The sequence below is a fragment of the Vombatus ursinus genome, unplaced genomic scaffold (assembly GCF_900497805.2).
Source record: "Vombatus ursinus unplaced genomic scaffold, bare-nosed wombat genome assembly UNPS02014801.1, whole genome shotgun sequence".
NCBI lineage: Eukaryota > Metazoa > Chordata > Mammalia > Diprotodontia > Vombatidae > Vombatus > Vombatus ursinus.
The window spans coordinates 15,064,745-15,088,312 of NW_020954579.1; the positions used below are offsets into that span (position 1 = coordinate 15,064,745).

The window sequence follows — 23,568 nt, forward strand, 5'->3', positions numbered from 1 at the left end:
CAATAACAACAAAATAAAAGTTTCTGCTCTCAAGGAGTTTTCTCTGAAAATTTCAAGGAGCTGAGTGAGGCAGTCACAGAAAATCTTAGGGCCAGACTCTGATTTCCTTATCTGTAAAACAGAGATAATGATAGCAATTACTTCATAAACCTTGACTAAGACTGACTACCCCAACAAAAGCTAGGAGTTAAAGATGTTTTACAACAGTCCACCACTGAGGACATAAAAGAGGGATGGGTCCATGGACAGGAATTATTTTCTCCACACTAATCCTAAATCAGGGGTTCTTAAACCTGGATTCGAGGACAAGGAGTCTGAGGATAGACTTCAGGGGGTTGAACTTTCATGATGAAAAAAAAAATCTCTTTATTGTCACAATCTTCTAACTGAAATTCAGCATTTCCTTCACTAATATATGAACATGCGCAACAATATTCTGAGAAGGGGTCGGTCCACAGGCTTCACCAGACCAGACTGCCAGAGTGGTCTCTGATACAAAAAATGGTTAAGAACTGGCCTAAACAAACCAAATAGTCAAGTATTGGAGGGCTGCATCCCTCAAAGGAATCCTCCCTTTCCTCAAAGAGAGTTTAAACCATAAAGTTACAAACAAAAGTCAGCTACTATAATATCACCTCAAAAGGCTGGGGGTATCCAGATCCAGGGATTTGTACCAAAAACACCAGAGTCACCTTGGTGATTGGGCAAGTACCAGGCTTCCTCAATAGCTGCATTTCCTGAATTTGAGTTACTTGGAACAACAGAGTAGTTCACAGAATGAAGGTCCCTGAAAAGCCCAGGGCCTAGATCAAAGTGTGAAAGATCTGGCTAATTACTCCACAACACCTCCCAAACTGTGGGGTGCCCACTCCTAATTATAAACTGCCTCCCCCTCTTATTTATGGGGAGAGGACTCTCTCCACACACCAAGCCTGGGTGAAGAGACCCCATGGGATCCTGATTCTGGTCTAGATTAGGTCTTAAGTTATAAACAGGCTTTGCTCCCAGGGAAATTAGAAGATAGGAAGATAGGAGAGCACATTATAGCCAAGTCCTGCCTATTTTTCCTTTTTAAGAAAAAAGAATGACTAAGGTGACATTCCCCCAATGGACAGTTAGAAGTCTACTCAGTAACCTTCCACATAAACTTTTTCAATTTCTTTAGGCTCTTTTTTGAGGGAGCTGGGGTAGAGGGAGGGTAGGTAGGAGGTAGCAATTGGATGAAAGCAGCAGTATCCTGAACTGGCATCATGGGAATATGCCTGGCTCCCCCCCCCCCCATTAATGATCTCATCCTTTTCCCCAGGCAGGAAAATGCCCAAAATACAACACCCATGGGGCACATTTCAGGCAATGCCGACAGCTGACACACTCAAGGAATGAAAAAGGAAAACCCAACTGAAAGGCAAATATTCTATTTCTATACAGTAGCACTCTCCAGAACCCATTTCCACACTGCTCCCCATCCACTCACCTCCCTTTCTCTCTCAATTCCACTCACTTACCTTGTTAAATTTAAAGAGATCCTGTTTCAGTCTCTCCCGGGCTTGATCATGTCCAGATCTCAAGAACCTTCTCATCCTTCTTGGCTCCGGGCTACCCCACCAATGACCTAGAGAAAGACCCCAAAATTCCGTCTTTGAAGTGGGGCAAAATATTCCTGATCATGGATAAAAAGCCAAGACAACAACCCCCTGGGGACTCTCGGATGGTACCACAGCACAGCCCAGAACAGTGCCACCGTTATGATCATTTCAGGGTTTAATTGCCACAGGGGGCCATTGTCAGGTTTTTTCTTTACAGAGTAAATAATTCAGAATTCCAGCCTTACTCTCTACTAACCCACATCTTACTCTTCCTCTCCACAGTTCTATCTGAGGTTTGCGGTGCTTCTGATAACAAGCCTGGGAAAACAACTGAGAAATATACCACAGATACCGCCTGCTTCAGATCTGGAGTTCAGCTCCCAATGCTCTCTATTACTTTTGATAACTAACTTATCCTGTAACCAAGACAGCAGCAGGAAAGGCTGGAGCAGGGAGCCATTTAACCTGACTTTATAGGTACAGTTCTGCCTAACAAGATGGCCCAGCACTGCCTGCAGGTTAATTGTTAACTTGTTTTCAGAAAAACCACAAGGCTTTTAGCTTCATAGAAAGGAGACTTCCTAGGTTTCCCACAGGAGGAGTGACAACTCAAAAGTTTCCTTTAATTTTTTTTTCTTTAACTGGAAACTTGAACTTAATACATGTATTTATTTAAAAGAAATCCACTGTACATAATAAATTCCATTTCTTATATAATTTTTTCTGTTCTTTGTATTTTGAAATATTTGTATTTGTTGATAATTAAGTTCAACAAGGTAGTAAGAACAATGCTTTATGTCCTCCCTTCAGTACTTTTTTTCCCTTTGGCTCATTAAAAAGTTTTTACTGAATCTTTTTTCTATGTCTATTACAATCCACGGTAGTTACCTTCTTCTCTCTATTCACTCCTTTAAACCCTTCCCACTTTATTCTCGGCAGAAGCCTTTCATATATATATATATGTAGAGAGAGAGAGAGACAGACAGACAGATAGACAGACAGACTCCAGATTAAAGCATTAAGATGAAAGGTTCTGGAAAAGCCCACCTCTTACATATATACTCCAAAGATCTGAAAAGGGTATGAGATAGAATCATGATCAAGAAATCCAAAAAAAGCAAGCTCAAGACTGAAGAAAAGTGATGGAAATGGTGGGGTGTCCACTGTAGGATGCTACTGAAAGGCTGGAGGACCCTCGCACCCTGACTGAAACCTGAGCCAGCACAGAGTTTTCTTAGTACAGAAAGCACAAGGGAAGGAAAAGCCAGCAGCAGAAACACAGAAAAATCAGGGACTGGAAGACAGTCTGATCCACCCTTCCAAGAGTACAGAAGGGATCAATCCATCGGCCAAGCACAAAGTCCCAAACCAAGAACCGAGGCACGAGATGTGAGGAAAATAATACACAAAAACACTTGGGGTCAAGAGATGCCCAAGAGGGAAACAAAGAAGAGAGCAACTCCACAGCAACTATAAGCAGTCTCAGAAAAACAAAAATAGCTTTAAATGAAGGAATAAAAAAAAATGAAATTTTAAGTAAGGGCTTTGAAAGAACTAGGAGAATAAAAAGCTCAGAAGAGAAGATTTTTAAAAAATCTTACAAGTATCTGACTCTCTGAAGCTTAGAATAGACGAAACATAACCATGACACTATTAGACAAGAAATACCATAACAAAATCAAAAGACTGAAAAAAAAATAGAAGAAAATTTAGGATATCTACTATCAAAAGTAACTACCTGGAAAACAGGCCAAGCAGAAAAAAAATTAAGAATAAAACTTCTTAAAAACCATGACCAAACAAATAATAATAATAATAATAATAAAAACTGGATACTATATTTCAAGAAAATAGCCTGGATCTATTAGAGCCAAAGGCAAAGGGAATATAGAAAGAATCCTTTTGAAATAAACTCCAAATTGAGAATGTCTAGGAATGTCATAATCAACATTAAGTGCTTTCAGGTCAAAGAAAATATACTGTAAGCAACTAGAGAGAAAGAATTCAAGTAGCAAGGAAAAACAGTCAGTATCATACAAGACAACATCAACGCCTACAAAAGAGAGAAAAATTTGGAGCATGATATTCCAAAAGGACAGAGAATGTTGGAGTAAGCTATTCCAAAAGGCAAAGGATAAAGGCTTGGTTTGCAACTATAGGATGAAAAAAACAGATATTTAATAGAAAAGAGAAACACATAAAGGAATTCCTGGGATGGGAGTGGGGATAGGGCACCTTGAGCTTGTGGATTTATAAATGAACTCTAACAATTAGTTCCAGTATTATATATTTATATAAGTTGTAGAAATAGGGAAAGGAGGGATCCCACCTAACTCCTTCTATGAGACAAATATGGTCCCATTACCCAAACCAGAAGAGACAAAATAGAAAAAGGAAACTAGAAACCAATACTTCTAGTGACAATAGCCATTTGTTGTAGCAAAAAGTAAAAAAAAAAATACAACAAAAACTGTCAAAAAAATTGAGAAATCAATTGAGAAATGGCTGAACAAATTAAGGGTGTATAAATATAATGCAGTATTATCATGATGTAAGAAATGATAAAATATATGGCTTCAGAACAACCTAGAAAACAAGTTTAGCCATTACGTTGATCAGAGTTCTTAAATCTTTCAGTTGGAGCTCCAGAAGGCTGATGATAAGAATCACGTTTTCCATCCCTTGGTACAGAGGTGATGGACTCGAGCTACAGAATAAGACAAACATTTTAGATATAAACTTGTCTCCCTCAGTTTCCTCATCTGTAAAAGTGGTGATAATAATATCACCTACTTCCCAGGGTCATTGTGAGGACATATGATATAGATAATATTTTAACTGCTGTTGTTCAGTTGTGCCTGACTTTAATGACCCCATTTGGGGTTTTCTTGGAAAAGATACAGGAGTGGTTTGCTATTTCCTTCTCCAGCTCATTTTACAGTTGAGGAAACTGAGGCAAACGGGAATTAAGTGACTTGCCCAGGGTACCACGGCTAGTAAGTGTTTAAGGCCAGACTTGAACTCGGGAAGATGAGGAAGATAATATTTGTAAAGCACTTTGTTAACCTTAAAGCATTATGTAAATGGAATATATTATTAGTATATACATGATACACAATCATAACACTCTTTGCAATAGTTAAAAGGTTAGTTTGTTGATGTTTATTAAATTCATAAGAAAAATATGAGTAGCCAAGCAAATCAAAACAGTGGAGTCAACTGAGAATGCATATCTGACTCTGCATCTCTAGTTCTGTGCCAAGTAGTGGGAGGTGTGTCATCGGTCTTTTAAAGTCATGACCAACTACTCTGCTACTTTGGTCAGAGTTCTGAGCTATTTTGGAGTTGTCCTTTCCTTATAACGTTATTATTTTCCCCTTCTCTGCCTCCCCAGACCCAGAGAGCAGAAAAAAGCCTAACTGCTAAGAAGTGAGGATGGGCAAGGGGAGGGAGATACTGGCAATACTTGAACAATCAAGCCCCTCACCCCTTCTTCATAATCATTTCTAACTTCAGGGAAGAATGTCCTTGAAAATCTCACTTAAAACAGTGAAGGAAAGGGCCAGATCTCTCCAGTCAGCCAACCAATGCCTCCAGCAACAGTTACCCTCTACCTCAAGTTGAGACATTAGAGTAGACATTGTAGGCATCATATAAGTAAGTAGACTTTGGGGGAGGTGACCTGAGACCTTAATTCCAGTGCTGAACATGTCAGTATCTTCTACAATTGCTGTGGAGGTACTGGCTACTGAGGGGAGGAGAAAGCCTGAGGTTACCCACCACAGAGATATGGTATAGTAGGAAGATCACCAGACTTGGAACCAGGAGATGTAGGGGTCCCTTTGCTAGCTATGCACTCTTGGGAAAAAAAATCACTTTAATTCTCTGAACTAGCTGATGTCTCCGGCCCCTTTCCAATCTAACATTTTGGGATTCAAAGGAAAACGAAAACATTCCAATTCAGTGCTTGCGACCCATAACTAGAGCCCCGGGTGCTTCTCCAACTGTGTCTGCTCCCCCTACCTTCCACTGGCCCCAAAGCAACTTTCTAAAATTAGCTCTTTAAGATTAGACTTGGCAGAGCTGGAATCCTGGGCGGGCTTCTTCCATCATTAGCTAGCACTTCTGGGCTGCAGCAGCCCAATGCTTAGTTGACATGTGTTTCGGAAATGGGAACTCATTTTCCTATTAACCCAAATGAAATAGCAGAAAATTGGAGGCCACTGGGTACAATGAAAAAGTGGGCCTGGGTTCAAACCCCAGTCTCCCTGTGTGACCCTGGACAAGACATGACCTTTGTGGGCTCCAGTTTCCTTATTTATAAAATGAAGGGACTGGACTAGCTCAGGAGTTTGTTTGTGTGTGTGTGTGTATGTGTGTGTGTGTGTGTGTGTGACAAAGTCTTCTGGCAGTCTGGTGAAGCCTATGAACCTCTTTCTCCAAATTTTTTTAAATTCATAAAAAACACAGGCTTAGGAAAAAAACCAATTATATTAAAATACAAGTGTCGGGGCAGGTAGATGTGGCAGTGGATACAGCTCTGGCCTTGGAGTCAGAAGGACCTGAGTTCAAATCCAGCTTCAGACATTTGACACTTACTTAGCTGTGAGACACTGGGCAAGTCACTTAACCCTGATTGCCTCACCAAAAAAACAAATAAAATAAATAAAATAAAAAATAAAAAATACAGGTGTCAAAATCCTTTAAAAAGATAAGAAACCCTGGGTTATATGATCTTTGAGGTTCCCCCTTCCCGTTAAACCTATGAAATAAGAAATCTACCACTCAGGACAAGCAAAATTCTTATCTTACAAAGCATTCCAAAGCCAAATATAATTGGGGGTAGAAGGAGGTATTAGCCATTATTTTTGGATTATCTGTGCCATTAATTCCCCCACCCCATTGTAAGTATGGGGCATCTTAACATTAGCCAGAATGTAGCCTTTTCAATATGTTCAAATTAGCATTGACATCAAGCCTTTAAAACTCATATGCAAAGAGCAAGAAATACTTCATAGAAAATTGGAAAGCAAACTGAATACCAGCTTATATTTGCACAGAGTGTTGCATGGGAAGCCATTTAGTAAGTAAAGCACTTCCCCTCCTTTCTAGATTGCAAATACTGTCATATTTAATATAACTAGCTGGGGGCCTGCTGGGGAGTAGGCTGGCTTTGAGTCCTAAGGTCAGCTCCCAACTTACAGCTGGGCTGGAATCCAAAAGCCTATTTGTTAGTTGATTATTTGGAACCATAGAAACCATTTTATACACCGTGGCTAAGGCCTCAGGCTACCTCGCCAGGTCTACTTAACCCATGATATCCTCCTCTAATGCTGCGTAAGTAGCCCGAGGGGAAGAAAAGTAGTTGAAATACTATTAATACTAGTCCCAAATCCCATTAAGACCTCTGAACCTCTTTGGGTCCTAATGGAGGAGAGGAATGGGATGCTAATGGATAAGATGGAGCAGCAGGGCAGGTAAAAATAATATAGTAACATAGGGGAGGCATGGAAGAGGCTGGGGAGAGAAGGTTTTAGTGGTTCCCGAAGAGGAGTCAAGTTTTAATTAAGAAAGACTTCAGGAAGGACAGGAATAGGGCAGCCCAAGCTACCTGTGCTACTACTGTCCAAGACAAATGCCTGAATGGGAGACAGGCTATCTAGGTCCCATACCTACTCCAGCAAAAATCTGAAATTCACACCAGATCAAATGATGATCAAGAAATCCAATGAGAAATTATAGCAAGTGCCCCTTCCTCCTCAAAACTGCACACACACCGGCCAGAAGCACCCAGGAAATAGGAAAGGGGGCCACCAGCAAAGCCAGATCCAATCCAGGCAAGCACTCACACAACCTTGAGCAGAGACGATCAAAGATACTTATAGCTTGTAGGGTTTTATGTCCAGAGGCAGCACGAGCGGGTTTTCCTCAGAAAACATGGAGGTTAAAAAAAAAAAATCCCAGGGTGGGGACACTGGAAGCCCAAGAGAGTGCAGTGACCAATGTGGGGTGCGGAGTACCAGACCAGGGTACTCCAGGTTGTTAGAAGTCTTTACTGAGATGCCATGGCAGGTCCTGAAAGCCATGTGAACCCCAAAGATCCAGGAGGATGGCTTAACCCTGGGAGACTGAGGTCAAGGAGGGCCAACCAGTAGGGTAGGGCCTCACCTTGGTTCAAAGCCAATTCATTAACTAATACTAGAGAGATGAGTAAATCAAAGAAAACATCGAGTAGAAGACCAATTTAAAAAATTATTGTAGCTATAGAGATTCCCCCCACCCCACACGGATCAAGTAACTCAATAACAACTATAAGTAGATTCAAGGGCTATGGGAATACTCAATGTCTATGCTTTGATCTGGGATAGAAAAGTTCATCAGCTTCCCTCAATATACTACAAGTTAGCCTAAGTCTCTACCAGCCCCCTAATCCAGCCAGCAATGAATCTGAGTCTTTGAAATATACTTAAAACTTCATCTTGACTGTGTGAGTTGTAAAGATTGCCTTTCCCGATTCTGTTTCATTTCAAGGAATCTGAAAGTTAGTTTCCATCTACCAAGCATGCATACAATGAAGCAGTGGGTACTGGTGCTGGGTGATATTGGGTAAAATTAACCCCAAGACACCAACTCTGTCATGGGTCATTTACAGAGCAACTTTACAGTCAAAGGCATTGGCAGGGGTAGGAGCTAAAGTTCTGGTGGATTAGTAAATTGCTTACCATCCTGGCAGGAGATCAAACCCAGTCTGAATATATCCCAATGCGGGTGGCGGTCAGTATTTCTCCATGAATGAATAGAACCAGCCACGTCAGGGGTTTTCAAAACAAACAGCATGCCAGGCAGCAGAGACTGGTCCCTGCCATGCTGCTATCAGCAGCCATCCAGGGAACAGAAAATGGTTCTCTGTCACTCAAAGCCTCTCTGCTTTCTGGAGCCTGGGAAAGAATGTGTGTCTGTGTATTTGTTGACCTGCAGCTGTAAATCAAGATTGCACACTTAAAGGGACCTTGGAGAACAAGGCTCAGGACAGGATCTTCCCCAAACCCCTGAGACTTGAAGGAAGCAAGTCTGACCCCATTTTGAGGGGACTTGAAAGCTCAGCAGTGAGGGATGCCCTCCAACATTTTGGGTCAAGATGTCAATTGTAGGTTTCAATGTTAAGTGGTCAAGTTTCAATGTAGGATCAAAGAATTGCTGATTTCGAGCTGGGGAGTAGAGGGAGGCAGTTACTTAACCTCAGAGAGTTCCAGGCACCCTTTTAAGGCTATAAAATAAAATTGTTGGGGGTGGGGGAGGTTTCCTTACCTAGGAATTCTCTGTAGTAATGAAATCCAGTCCTTATCCCATCCTAAAGGCAGGAGAAACTAATTCCACCATCGTGTTTTCTATATAAGGACTCTGAGGCCGACCTTGACTTCCTCAAGGTCACACAGCTAGTACTACCTACTGAGCTGGCATTTAAACCTAGGTCTTCCAACTCCATAACCAATACTTTTTCTCTTCAAACATGGGGCCTTCCATTTAAAAGACTAAGGATTTCCAGGTAGCTCATTTGAGTGGAAATTCCCAGGATAAGTTTAGAAAACCAACACAAGGCCTGAGGGGGGAAAAAAAAAAAAAGAAGAAAAAAACCTGAGGCTCTAGAGATAGGAAAGAGCTCTTCTGAAATTACTGCCTTTCTAGATAAGCATAGAACATTTTTTCCCCCAACATTCTGGCTAAGCGGGAGGAAATAATTTTTTTCTTTCCTTTTTTTTTTGGGGGGGGGGAATCTTTCTGTCCTTAGCACAGTGCCTGGCACATACTAGGCACTTTAAAAATCTTTGCCATTTCCCCAAAAATTCTTCAAATGATTAATAAGAGAAATATAAATTAAAACAGCTCAGAGGTTCTACTTCACAGTTATCAGATTTATAAAGATGACAAAAAAAAAGAGAGAGAGTAAGAAAATGACAATTGTTGTCCGGGCTGTAGAAAGACAGACTTTGGAGGAACTGTGACGTGGTCCAAAAACTTTCAAAATTTGGAACTTTATTACAAAAGGCACTAAACTGTGCACACATGTTGACTCCAAAATACCACTGGGTCAAAGATACAGGATAAAGACTCACATGCACAAAAATAACTATAGCAGCACTTTTGCTGTAGCAAAGAACTTGAAACAGTGGATGCCCACCAATTGGGGAATGGGTGAAAAAAATTAAGTGTATGAATGTAATGGATTATCATCACTCCATATGAAATTACGAAATTCAGGGATTTAAAGAAATCTAGGCGACTGATCAGCATTCTGAAATCTTATATAAATGTAATGACCTATCATAAACTCCAGAAGACCAATGCTTCCTATCTCTTGGCTGATAGGTGACAGAGGTGCAGAATGAGTCATGTTTTTTTCAGACCCAGCCAAAGTGTGGATTTGTTTCCTCAACTATACAAGAGATTTATTTATATTTGGAGGGGTAGGAAGGGGCTGATACCGACTCCAAAAGAGAGGAGGTAAGAGTTGCAATGAAATATTTAAAAAATTTTTTAAATCTAGAGAACACAAGGCCCCTGATGAAGGGATCCAGACAAGCAAGGCAGTTAGTACTGTGCTGAATTTAATATAAGATTCACAATTTCATATGAATCATCATTTTCTCTTCTTTATATATGGAAATGTTTGGTTATGTTGTGTTTGTCAAGTTCATAATTTAAAAAAAAGGAAAAAATACACATTTTTAAAAAACTTGCTCGCTAATTGACTACATCTGCCACAGTGCCCCAGGAATACTGGTGGAGGAAGGGCAGGGAATCAATCAACAAGCTTTTAATAAGCTCTAGGTAGGTGCCAGATACTGCTCTGAGGGCAGGGAAGACAAAAAAAAAAAAAGAAAAAAAAAAGAAAGAAAGAAAGAAAAAACAGTCCCAGCCCTTAAGGAATTCACATTCTAAAGGGAAGGGGTGATTAGATTAAAGGTGGGCTGTGGAACTCAACCAGCAGCCCAGAAGTTCAAAAGAAGCACTATTTTGTTCTCTAAGGCCCCAACCTGCCCTTAAGGAGTCCTACTGAGGAGTAGGGAAAAAACCAAGAACTAAAGATCCCATTTTGAGAGCCTTCAGTGGCCTTACACTTAATACCTCAACTTTGTTTTGTGCTTTACAAAGCCATCTACAATTTGAAATATTCCAGGCAAGGATCGAGGACTAAACAAATTCCAAGAGTAAAGTCAGGGTTCACAAAGAATAGTAAATGGCTGATTAACCTGAGACTTGAACCCAGGGCTGGTTCTTGGCTACAAAAGGTCAGTCCTATTTCCCATATGTCAAGATGCTGCTGCTGCCTCTCCATGGTGCTGATCTAGAGCCGGATCTTGGGGGACCTCTACAAGCTGTGGTAATACTGAATGACCGTTACATACTTTAAATGAGATAACCCAAAAGTCAGCTTTCTTTGGTATGGAAAACATCTATACACTCCTTTACACAATGCCTCCCAAGTTTGTCCCCATCTCCAAGCCAGGAACCTGAAGAACAGAGCAGGAAGGCATTGCATAACCATTTAGGGATCTCCTAAAAAGTCACCTTCGTAAATGTATTCAGGAGGATCACGCTATCCAGAGGGCTGGCTGTTTATTCTATATACTATATAGAGTGATTGATTTTCCCCAGCAAATGGGAATTATTTTAACAGTTGATACACTTAGCATCCCCACCAGAGGGACTCCTGTGGTTAGATTTTTGTAGATAGAAGCTTTTCTGAATCCCATCATATAAATAATTTGCATTCTTCCAAGAGAGTGAGACCAGGCCCAGAAGCTACTTCCAAGACATATAGATAGACGACTGCTGCTTACGCCTCCAACACTCCTAATCACCAGACCAGGTTTGCCCTTTACTTCCTAAACATATCTCAGGAGTCCCAACCAAAGCTTCCTTTCTGGTATCAATCACATTAAATCTAAATTCTCAGCCAGGCGCCCAAAGCCCTCATCAACTGGCTTTCTAATATCCCTTTCAGCCTCATCAATCACTTGCATTATATCTGACCCCTTTGAGCCAGCAAATCTGGTTATCTGGTATGTCTCTGTCTCTCTTGCCCTTTTATATTTTCTGCCCACTCCTCTCCCCAACTTCTTATATTCCCTCTGGCCTCCTTTCAAGAGTAGAGTACCTACTATGTATCAGGCATTGAGAGTGAGGAGAAATGAATTAGACAGTCCCCTGAGCTTAGTGTGTAGTAGGGGGATAAGATGAACACACAAGTAACTACAGCACAATGAAGAACAGGGTTCTTGTCATGAAAGAAAAGCTGTAAGTGGGGTGTATGTATGACATCTGTATTGGGGGTGAGAAGGGGGAAGGAGTGAAGAGAGGATGGGTAGAATATGAGGAAAGCTCCAAAGAAGTAGCAGGTAAGGAAGACCCTGGAGAAGCCTGGGTAGAGTTAACTGATGGAGATTGGGAGGGAAGGGCATTCTAAGTGGAAAGAGCAGCATAAGGAAAGGCATGGAATGCAGAAAAGCCACACGGTATATTCAGGAAGGTTAGTGTTCCACTTTTTCTGGAACTTAAGCAGAACAGAATGTTAGAAAAAGTACTGGCAGCTAAAATTAGGAGGGAAACAGGTAACTGGGGAAAAGATCTTTGTAGCAAGTTTCTCTGATGCGGTTGTCATTTATAAGATATGGAAGGAATTTACATTTATTAAGAATAAGAGCCATTTTCCAGTTGCTGAATGATCAAAGAGTAAGTTATCAAATAGCCACATGAAAAAAAATGCATGAAATTGGTAATAACTGGAAACATACAAATTAAAACACTGAGATTCTACCTGACATCCATCAGATGGGCAAAGCTGACAAAAAAGGAAAATTGCAAATGTTGGAGGAGCTGTGGGAAAATAGGTACATTAATATGCTGCTGGAGGAGCTGTGAATGGTAAAGCCATTCTGGAAAGCAATTTGGAACCATACTCAGAAAGTTACCAAACCGTATATATGAGGCAGCTAAGTAGCTCTCTATGGACAAAGCACTGGCCCTAGAGTCAGGAAGACCCGAGTTCAAATCCAGCCTTGGACACTTAGCTGTGTGACCCTGGGCAAGTCACTTAACCCTGTTGGCCTCAGTTTCCTCATCTGTAAAGTGAGCTGGAGAAGAAAATGGCAAACCACTCCAGAATCTTTGCCAAGAAAACCCCAAATCAGTTTACGGAGAGTTGGACATTTCCTATAAAGACACAACAACAAAAGGAATATACCCTTTGGTATATGGTTCATACCTTCTATACCACTACCAGGCCTTTACCCTCAAAGAGATCAAAGAAAGAGGAAAAAGATCCATATATACAAAAATATTTATAGTAGTTCTTTTTGTTGTGGCAAGATTGGGTAACTAATGGGATGTCCATCAGTTGGGGAATGCCTGAACTATGGTATGTGAACATAATGAAATATTATTATTTTCTAAGAAACTATGAAGGGAACAGTTCTGAAGAAACAGAGGAAGGCTGATGTAAAGTGAACAGAACCAGGAGAACCACCTATACAATAGCAACATTGTAAAGACAACTTTGAAAGACTTTTACTCTGATCAATGAAATCACCAACCATGATTCCAGAGGACTCAAGATGAAACGTGACCCACCTCCTGAACTTAATGCAGATTATTTGGATGTGGTCAATCAATGTGAGAACTGGTGCTGCTTGATGATGCATAACTGTTACAAGTGTCTTTATGATTTTCTTTTGTGAGCAAGGAAAGTAGGTTTTTGTTAACTGAGGAAAAAAAAAAAAAGAATGAAAGAGCCCTAGATTTGAGTGTCACAAGACCTGGGTTTAAATTTTGAGCCCTGCTACCCGTGGGACATTGGGCAAATTCCTTAACCTCTCTGGACCACTTTTCTCCTCTAAAATGAGGCAGCTGGAGTTTTTAGCTCTAAATCTTATGATCCAATGAGAGAAGCCACAAAAGGGTGGATTAAAGCATGGAGAGGTTGGACCTTACTGGGTAGGCAATGAAGGTTTTTTGAACAGGAGTATATTATGGTTAGAGTTCTGTATTGGGAAGGTTAACTCAAAGTTTGATAGAATTCTCATGTGAATCTATCAGGATCTGGAGTTTTTTCTTTGGTAGTTCCTTTACAACTAGATATATTTCTTCTTCGGAGATTAGGTTGTTTAAGAGCTCTACTTGATGGTTTAGATATTTTATATTTTTGAAGGTATCCCTCTATACTGTTTGTGTTCTTGGTTTTGTTGGCATATAATGTGCATAATATGTTCTGATTACTCTTTTTGTTTCTTCTGGTTTGGCTGGGATTTCATCTCGTTCATTTACTATTTTACAGAGTTGATTTTCAGCTCTCTTCTTTTTGTCAAGACCCCTTTCCACACTTATCACGGTAGATTAATTCTTAACTCAAAAAAGGTACCAGCAAAAGGAACAGGAGTCATAAGGTTTGACCAGGAAGAGAAGAGTAGTCATCTCAGGGAAGGAAAGGAATATGCATTTAGATTTCGTCATAATGTGACAGGTTGGGGAAAGGGAAGAAAATCAGGAGCATCTCTATACAGGTCTATTTATCTAGCATCCTGACCTGTCTCTCAAATCCAAATGCCTATTGGACATGTCTCAGTAATCCAGGTTTGAAGCCTCAGTGTCATCCTTGACTCCTTACTTTTTCTCACCCGGTCCCCCCTTCCCCCCATATCCAATCTGTTGTCAAATCTTGTCAATTCTATCTTCACATTTCTCCTATACCCTACTGTAACAGCCTTTTGTTTGGTCTCCCTGCTTCAGGTTTTCCCCCACTTAAGTGCATCTCCACTCAGCAGCTAAAGTGATCTTCCTAAATATAGGACAAATGTAGCCATGTCACTCCTCTACTCAAACTCCAATGGCTCCCTATCACCTCTGGGATCAAATATAAAATCCTCTGTTTGACTTGTAAAGCTATTCACAAGCTGGCCCCTTTCTACTTTCTAGTATTCTCTTTTGTCCCTTACCCTGCACTCTACAATCCAAGACTGGAGCTCACTAGAAGACCAGATATGTAGATTTGGGAATTATCTGTAAAGAGATGATAAGTAAACCCATGGGAGCCAATGACATCACCAGAAAGTATATATAGAGAAAAGAAGGTTCGGGATAAAATCCTGAGGTAAACCTCCATATAAGGAGCAGGATATGGCAGATGATCCCACAAAGGAGACTGAGAAGGAATGGTCAGACAGGCAGACAGAGAATGGGGAGTGTCACCAAAACTCAGGAAAGAGGGAGTTGTCAGTGTCACATGCTGCAGAGAAATCAAAAAGGATGAGAAGTAAGAAAAAGCCAATGGGTTTAGGAGTAAAGAAATCATTGGTAACCTTGGAGAATGCAATTTGAGTTGAGTAGTGGGATGAGAAACCAGATAGCAAAGGGGTGAAAAGTTAATAGGAGGTTAAAAAGTGAAGGCATCCTCAACCCCCAGAGGATAATTTGAGAAAACTGAGGCCCCCTTTTGTGAGTTCTGTTTTCCAATTCTATACCTCATATTCAATCAGAGGACCATTCCCATTCTCTCCTTTTGCTTCAGCTTCAGAGGAAAAGAAGGTCTTTCTCATAAACCTCTTTGCAAGAGCCCTCCTATCCTCTATATGCTCCTACACTTTGCCATTTCCATCATCTCCTCTCTCATTATCATAACTTTCTATCTCTCTTCATCCTCTGGTTCCTTCCCTACTGCCTACACACGTCCCCCACACTGTTTGTCCTTAAAAAACCTTCACTTGTTCCCCAATTGATAAATGGTCAAAGGATATGAACAGGCAGTTCTCAGATGAAGAAATTAAAGCCATCTATAGTCATATGGAAAAATGCTCTAAATCACTATTGATTAGAGAAATGCAAATCAAAACAACTTTGAGGTACCACATCACACCTATCAGATTGGCCAACATGACAAAACAGGAATATGATAAATGTTGGAGAAGATGTGGGAAAATTGGAACACTAATGCATTGCTGGTAGAGTTGTGAAATGATCCAACCATTTTGGAGAGAAATTTGGATCCATGCCCAAAGGGCTATAAAAATGTGCATACCCTTTGACCCAGCAACAGCACTTCTAGGGCTATATCCCAAAGAGATCATACAAATGGGAAAAAGACCCACATGTACAAAAATATGTGTAGCAGCTCTTTTTGTGGTGGCAAAGAATTGGAAATTGAGAGGCTGCCCATCAATTGGGGAATGGCTGAGCAAGTCGTGGTATATGAATGTAATGGAATACTATTGTGCTATAAGAAATGATGAACAGGCTGACTTCAGAAAAACCTGGAAAGACTTGTATGGTCTGATGCTGAGTGAAGTGAGCAGAACCAGGAGAACGTTGTATGCGATAACAGCTACGTTGTGCAATGACTAATATTGACAAACTTAACCATTCCCAGCAATACAAGGATCTAAGACGTCTCCAAAGGCCTCGTGATGGAAAATGCTACACACATGCAAAGAAAGAACTATGGAATTTGAATGCAGATCGAAACATACTATTTGCTATTTTTTTTCCTCTTCTGTTGAGTTTTGTTTCCTCTTTCTGGTGGTTCCTCCTATTGGTTCTAATTTTTACTTATATCATTAATCAGAAAATATGTTTAGTAAGAATGTATATATATATATATATATATAGAGCCTATATCAGATTGTGCACTGTCTTGGGGAGAGTGGTGGGGAGGAAGGGGGAGAAAAATTTTAAATTCAAAAGCATATGGAAGTGATTGTTGATAAATCAAAATAAATTAATTAAAACAAACAAACAAAAAAAAACCCTTCACTTGACCCTGCCTCAAGCTAAGGACTTGTATTTTTCCTCTTTCACAAGTCTTACAATCATCTTTTTTTTTCATTAAACTATGTTATGGAAATGCTTGTTTTATTCCATGAATTAAAAACAAAATAAATAAAATATAAAAAGAAAAGAAAGCTTTCACCATCCTACCACCAAAATCTAAGAGCCATCCTGTACTTCTCACTCTCCCTCACTCCCCATGTCCAGTCACCAAGTCTTATTGATTCTACCCCCTCAACATCTTTTTCACTCACACTCAAACAAACCACTCTAGTCCAGGCCATCATCCTTTCCCTGGACTACTGCAATAGCCTCCTAAATGGGCTTCCAGCATCCAGTCTCTCTCCTCTTCAATTATCTTCATGTGCTTGCCAAATTGGTGTTCCTAAACAAAGGCTTGAACATATCACTCAAGATGCTTTGGTGAAAAGGTTCCCTTTACATTTAGGATAAAAAGCATTCTCTTCTGTTAGGCATTTCAAGTCCGTTATACCCTAGCTCCAGCCCATCTTTCCAGAGGTTAGGCCATCATCAGTCTTCTTGACTTATGTCTTGCCACTGGATTCCAAGGACTCTGGAGGAAAGAGTGAGGCTGATGACTTTGCACAGCTCTGCCTCACTTAAATCCAATTCACTTGCAAGTCAAGACATCAGCCTCCTGATGTCCTTTGTATTCTTTGAGAACTGAAGGATAAACAATAACACTCTTTCCAGCCTTATTACATATTTTTCCTCCTATGAACTCTACAAGCCAGACAGAGTGGGCTACTTACTACTCCCCATACACAACATTGCTCCTGTGCCATTGTGTACTGCCTGGAATGCTCTTGGAGCTCCTCTTTTCAAGGTTCATCCTTTTAAATGTTACTGCTTTGAAGAACCCTTTCCTGCTTTCTCTCCAAGAGGTCCCTCCAAATAACCCTGTATGCATGCATGTATACATACATATGCACACACACACACACATATGTATATATGCACACACACCTCTCTCTCTCCATTTCCTGTAAATATTTATTTGTCCCTCAGTAGAATGTAGTAAGCTCCTTGACGGGCTGGGACTGTCTCTCTTTTGAACTTCTATTCCTATGACCTCAAAATTTTCTTGGAACAGAGTAGGCACTTATAAAATTTTTGTTGATTGACAGAGAGATGAAAGGACAGGAGCTAATTCTTCCAAGATGGTACTATTTGGGGATGCCTGATCCAAGTGGCCAACTAGTCCTGGCCACTGTTTCAGAGGTCCTGAAGAAAAGACAGATGTCAAGCCCTAGCACGGGATTGGGAGAAACAACTCTGGCAGAGTCTGGGGGAGAGGGCTCTAGGCAGCATGGTGCAGTAGGTAAGTGCTAGATTTGGAGTCAGAAGACCTGGGTTTGAATCCCAACCCAACCACTCTGTGTGACCTAGGTTGAAGGTCACTCCATATCTGTAAGCTTTAGTTTAACTGCTCTTTAAAATGTGGGGGTTGGATTGGATGATCTCTGAGATATTACTAGCTCTGCATCCATGATTCCATGCTCCTAGGGGATTAGGGAACAGCTCAGATAGTAAGCCAAAACTCCCTAGGAGAAGAGGAGGTGGAGGGATGGACAAAGGAAGAAGGCCAGGCTGAATGACAGGAGGTGCCTACTTCTTTTTAGAAGGAAAGGGGTCAAACTGAAATGAATCTTTTCTATACCAGACTAGACCAACCTGTTATTTTCAGCAAGCAGCAAGAGGATACATGCCAATTTCCTAGTCCCAGGGCTTGTTGAATGAGTTTTCTAAAATACACTTCCCTGATGATAAAACCCTATAGTCTAAGCCAATAATTTAAGAAGTTGTCTTCTCCTCTCTAACATCCTGTGAAGCTGTGGCATCTTGTCAATCATGCATCATTACACAATGTCTTCTTCCATTTGGAGCAGAGATGGAACCTAGTACCAAATGACAGGTAGAGGCAATTGAAAGGCCATCTGGCTCATGTCATTATTTCCATCACTAATAATCACCTTCAGGATCAAATATAAAATCCTCTGGCTTTCAAAGCCCTTCACAACCTGCCCCTCTTGCCACCATCTATTGCTAGTCTTCTAACACCTTTCCCTTCCCCCCATTCAATAGTCTTGTTGAATGAATGAGCTTTCTAAAACACACTTGACAGATGCTGCTCCGTAGCCAGCCACATGAACCTCCATGTCACAAGAAGGACACTCCATTTCCTGAGTCAGGGTATTTTCACTGGCTGTCCCCTATGTTCAGAACGATCACCCTCCTTTATCTCTGCCTTCTGGCTTCCCTCGTTTCTTTCAAATACTAACTAAAATCCTATCTTTTACAGGAAGTCTTTCCCAAACCCCCTTAATTCTAGTGTCTTTCTCCTTTTTTTTGGAGGCAATTGGGGTTAAGTGACTTGCCCAGGGACACACAGTTACTAAGTATCTGGATTTGAACTCAGGTCCTCCTGACTTCAAGGCTGGTGTTCTATCCACTACACCACCTAGCTGCCCCTAGTGCCTTCCTTCTGTTAATTATTTCATATTTATTCTGTATACAGCTTATTTGTACACAGTTTACATGGTTTCTTTCCCATTAGACTTAGACTGTGAACTCCTTCAGAGCAGTCTTTTGCCTTTCTTTGTATCCCCAGTGCCTGGCACATAGTAGGTGTTTAACAAGTGCTGATTGACTGGCAACCTGTACCAGCTCTGACAACTAAAACAGCTTTTGTGGTGCCTAAGATGCCCAAGAAGGCTTAACTTCTTAGAAGTCCCACCAATATTCATGCTTATGGAAGTGACTGATGAAAAAAAAATTAATTAAAAAAAAAAAGAAAGAAAAGAAAAGGGAGGTGGGAGCAAGCAAAAGAATAGGTAGGCACTCCAAGTATTTGTTTTGGCCAACAAAACATAGGTCCAGTTGGGTGATACACAGTGAGTCACTTAGGAGCATCACTCAGATGGTCCAATTCCATTTCCAAGTTTCTTTCCCTTCCTTGAGTTTTGACAAATGGCTGCAAGAATATACAGGGCATTTTCAAGAAAATGGATAGTTAGGGGCACAAAGAAGGGATAGCTAGGTGATGTAATGGATAGAGCACTGGGCTTGAAATTTCATGATCTTGAAATCTTCCTGAGTTTAAATCCGGCCTCTGACACTACCTGTGTGACCCTCGGCATGTCACTTAACTCTATTTGCCTCAGTTCCTCATCCATAAAATGAGCTGGAGAAGGAAATGGTAAACTACTTACTCCAGTATTTTTGCTAAGAAAACTCCAAATGGGGTCAGAAGAGTCAGGACAGGAATGAAAATGACTCAAACAACCAGGGCAAAAAAAGAGTGGCCAGACAGGGTCTCCCATTGTCTCTGACCCAGAAAAAGATTGAGATAACTGCATCCCAGGCTCAGTTTCTCCAGATAGTAAAAGAATATGTGCTCAGGGTCTTTGGCTGAGGTGGGAGCCCTGTCCCGTGGCCTGGCATCCTGAGGATTTTCCTAACCTGCTTTAAGGAGATTATCTGGCCCTGCTGAATGCCTGGGCCCCACAGCACCCAAGCACTCAGTTACATTCCCAGGATGTCCACCTACTCTAAACCCTGGGATCATTAGGCCAGTTGCCTCAGGAGTAAACGCTGGTTTTTACATTCCTGAGGAACGCAGAAACAGAGCAGTTGCCCTACCCACTCCTGAGAAGCCTCTCCTAAACCAAGAATTCAATGTAGGTCCCTTGAAAAGGGAAGAATTACTGGGGTGATTCTCCAGAACTCCAGTTCAATCTTTCACCAACACAAGGCTTGGCACATGGTGAATGCTAAGTAAGTGTCTTACTTGTCTATATGCCAACTATCCTTGCTCTTGGAACCACATGCTCCAGATCCCTGGGCTCTTAAAACTGAGTTTTCACTTTATTTTGCCAGGAGCAAGGCCTTCACATTTCTTCCTGGCCATCTCCAAACCAAGCTGCCACTAGAGTATACCTCCTTTTCCTCCCTTAACTTTCCAACTCCCTTTACTTATGCATTATTTTCTCTATTAGAATGTAAGCTTGTTGAGAAAAGTGGTGGTCTGGCTTGTTAGCACCCACCAGATAGTTAAATGCTTAATAAATGGTCATTCATTCATTCATTTATTCCACTGTTGGGCCCTGTGGAAGATCTCCCTCAAAGCAGGCAGGTCAAATCCCCAAAGAAGGCCTCTACTTAGCAAGTGCAAACAGGGAGGATAGACCCTAAATCTATGCCCCATTCATTGTCTTACAGACAAGGTGATAGTCACTTCCCCCTCCCCTCTCATTCTTTTTTTCCCTAGAACCGGGCACTTAACCTCCTCTGGCCCCCATCTTAGCACAGTGCCCTGGGCATATAGTAGGTGTTTAATAAATGCTTCTTGTTATTGGCCCCCAAATGAAAGGGTTGGATCAAATGACCTCAAAGGTCTCTATAGGCTCTAGGTCTTTGAGCCTCTGATCTCTGCTCACTCAGGTTCAGGATTCATTATGTGTTTCTTTTCTCCATAGCAGGTTCAAATCCTAACTGTAGAGATTTGGTCAGCAAATGAAAAAAGTCACCAAGAAGGTTAAGAAGTTCCCTGGCTCATGCCAGAGAGGGGATCTAAGAGGTGAGAACTTTTTTTTGCTCAAGCAAAATTCCCTAAGCAACTAAGGAAGAGCCTTCCCTCACGGTGCTTGAAAAGTTACCAGGTCTAGGTTGGAAGGCCTAGTTGGCTAGTCGAGTCCTGGAACACTGGGCCTCTGGGAAGAATTTTCCAACTCCAGAAGCTCTGGGTGTTTGTGCTTGCTTCCCCTAATTTAAGGATTCTTAACCCCGGGCTCTGTAAATTTTTTTGGTTTTTGTTACAAACAGTTGCTAACTGTATTTCAATATAATTGGTTGCCTTTGTAACGATGTATTTTATTTTTTGTATTTACAAACATCATCCGGAGAAGAAGTCCACAGGCTTCAGACAGCCAAAGGAATCCATAACACAAATAAAGACGAACAAACCCCTGCCCTGGCTCATAATTTTTGGCCCAGGCCCTAGCAGCTCCATGAACAAGCAGGTATGTGTTACCATTTGTGGGACAGCATCACAGAGGCAACCAGAGCAACCTGGAGCCAGAGCAGGGATCTCTACCACATATAATAAGTCCAGTGACCATATACCTCAAATAGCTAAGGAGCCAAAGCCAGAATGCCGAGACCCAAAACATGCTAGGTCCCAGGTAGGACTTTTCCAATGTGGAGAGGTCCCTGGAACTAAGATCTCCACAAATTCTACTGACTGTAGAATAGGAGGTCCCCCCAGAAGGCAATAGGAGGAAGCAGTTCTGCCTGAGCTCCTGGAAAACTCTGCCTAATGACCATGCACCCTGGGAATTTGTACACCCTGTTTGATGGAGCACCTGAACAATGAGCCTAAAAGAACTCTCTCTGTCTTTGCTAATTCTTGCAGAGTTAGCAATCTGGCTACTTTCAGCAGTGGTCACTCCCTCTAATTCAAGCCAGCCCCTCTTCTCCCAAGTTAGACTCAGGAAAAGCCTGTGATTAGGCCATAGGAACCCTGGTGTTCCAAACCCTAATTCTTCTATGAAACAGAAAAAAAGCACCCATAAATAGGTCATTTAACTGGGCACTGCTCAACCACGTTCTGTCCTCGTTTCAAAAATACAATGCCAAATGAAACTCTACCATTATGACCCCCTCCCCACACACAGCTCCTCAAAAAGCCTAGGTCAAGATTCAAAGGACGCTGAAAACAAAAAGTTAAAAAGTTTTCTTGAGTCATTACTTAGGGGATGTAATGGAAAGAGTACTGGACTTAAAAGTCACAGACACCTGAAACCTCTGATGCTTACTAGCTGTGTGTGGCCTGGGCAATTTACTTTGCTTCTCTGCCTCAGTGTCCTTATTTTTAAAATGGTGATAATATTAGCACTTAGTTCATTAGGATTCCATGAAGACAAAATGAGATAATACTTTAAAGCACTCTACAAACCTTAAAGCACTATATACTTACTATATTCATCTCAGGATTTATGCCATACTGTTACCTCAAAAAGATGTAGGTATTTGTCCCAATTGGGGAGGGGGGAGATATTTTTTCACTCCTCCCCCTGCCCCACCCCAACCATAATCTCGGTCTTTTGAAATTCTGCCTAGTAGCATCAAAATTATTTGACCAATCTACTCCAGACATGCTATAGATAATGGCAGCTAGGTGATGCAGTGAATAGAGTGCTGGACTTGAGAGTCCAGAAGGCTGAAGTTCAAATACTGCCTAAGATAGCTGTAGGACCCTGGAGAATTCATTTGGCCTCAGTGTCCGCATCTATAAAATGGGGATAATAATATGTAAAGGGCTTTGCAAGCCTTAAAGGACTATGTAAATGCTAGCTTTTATTATTATTATAGATGTGTTAATTTGGTGTAAAGGAAACAGGTAGAGGACTGGGAGGAGACAGTGACCTGTGATCTAGTCCTGGCTCTCCCACTTACTGATTTTGTTACCCTGGGTAAGTTAGTTCATTTCTCAGGCCAGGCCTCAGTGTAGTTATCAGTAAATGGAGAGTGTTGGATTATTCATCAGCTGCAGTAAAATGCATTAAAAAAATGCAGTTAAAAAAAAAGTCCATGGGCCCTGAAGGGAAAAGACCTGACTTTGAATTTTGACATGTAATTATTACCTGTAAGATCCTGGATAAAAATCCCTTCCCTTTCTACAGTATCCTTATCTGTAAAATGAAAAGGTTGGACTACATTATTGCTCAGGCTCCTTCCAAAACAGTGATCCTATGATGAGATGACCTCTACCTTTCTATCCTTATCCAAACCTTTCTTTGAAATCTCCTTCTGGATCATTTGTTGACTCTGTGATGTAATGAGGTAATATGTGTAAAGCACTTAGCAAGGTGGCTGGCACATAGTAGGTGCTATTTATACAAGCTTATTCCTATTCCCTTCCTCCTGTTACCTTAGACTGTGAGCTCCTTGAGAACCCAGTCTGTCTCTTGCCTTTCTTTGAATTCTCAGCTTTTTGCTGAATGCCTCTAACATAAAAAGGCACTTAATAAAGGTTTATTGACTGAGCTCCCCATCTTCCCTCTTCTAATTCTTTCCTCTCTGCCTCAAATTATTCTCATCTGCTTCTCTGTCTCTCCCCGACTCACACCCTAGCCAGATCTAG

At 41.2% G+C, this 23,568-nt stretch overlaps 1 protein-coding gene across 3 annotated transcripts in view; it reads right to left on the minus strand.

Moving 5' to 3' along the window:
* The window catches only part of LLGL2 (LLGL scribble cell polarity complex component 2), a 62,899-nt gene that overhangs the window by 37,467 nt on the left and 1,864 nt on the right, over positions 1-23,568 (minus strand). For all 3 annotated transcript variants that reach the window (XM_027873140.1, XM_027873139.1, XM_027873138.1), the window contains exon 2: positions 1,506-1,612. In XM_027873140.1, the coding sequence (XP_027728941.1) occupies positions 1,506-1,580 (75 nt within the window). In that variant the 5' untranslated portion in view covers positions 1,581-1,612. The remainder of the gene's footprint in view (positions 1-1,505; positions 1,613-23,568) is intronic.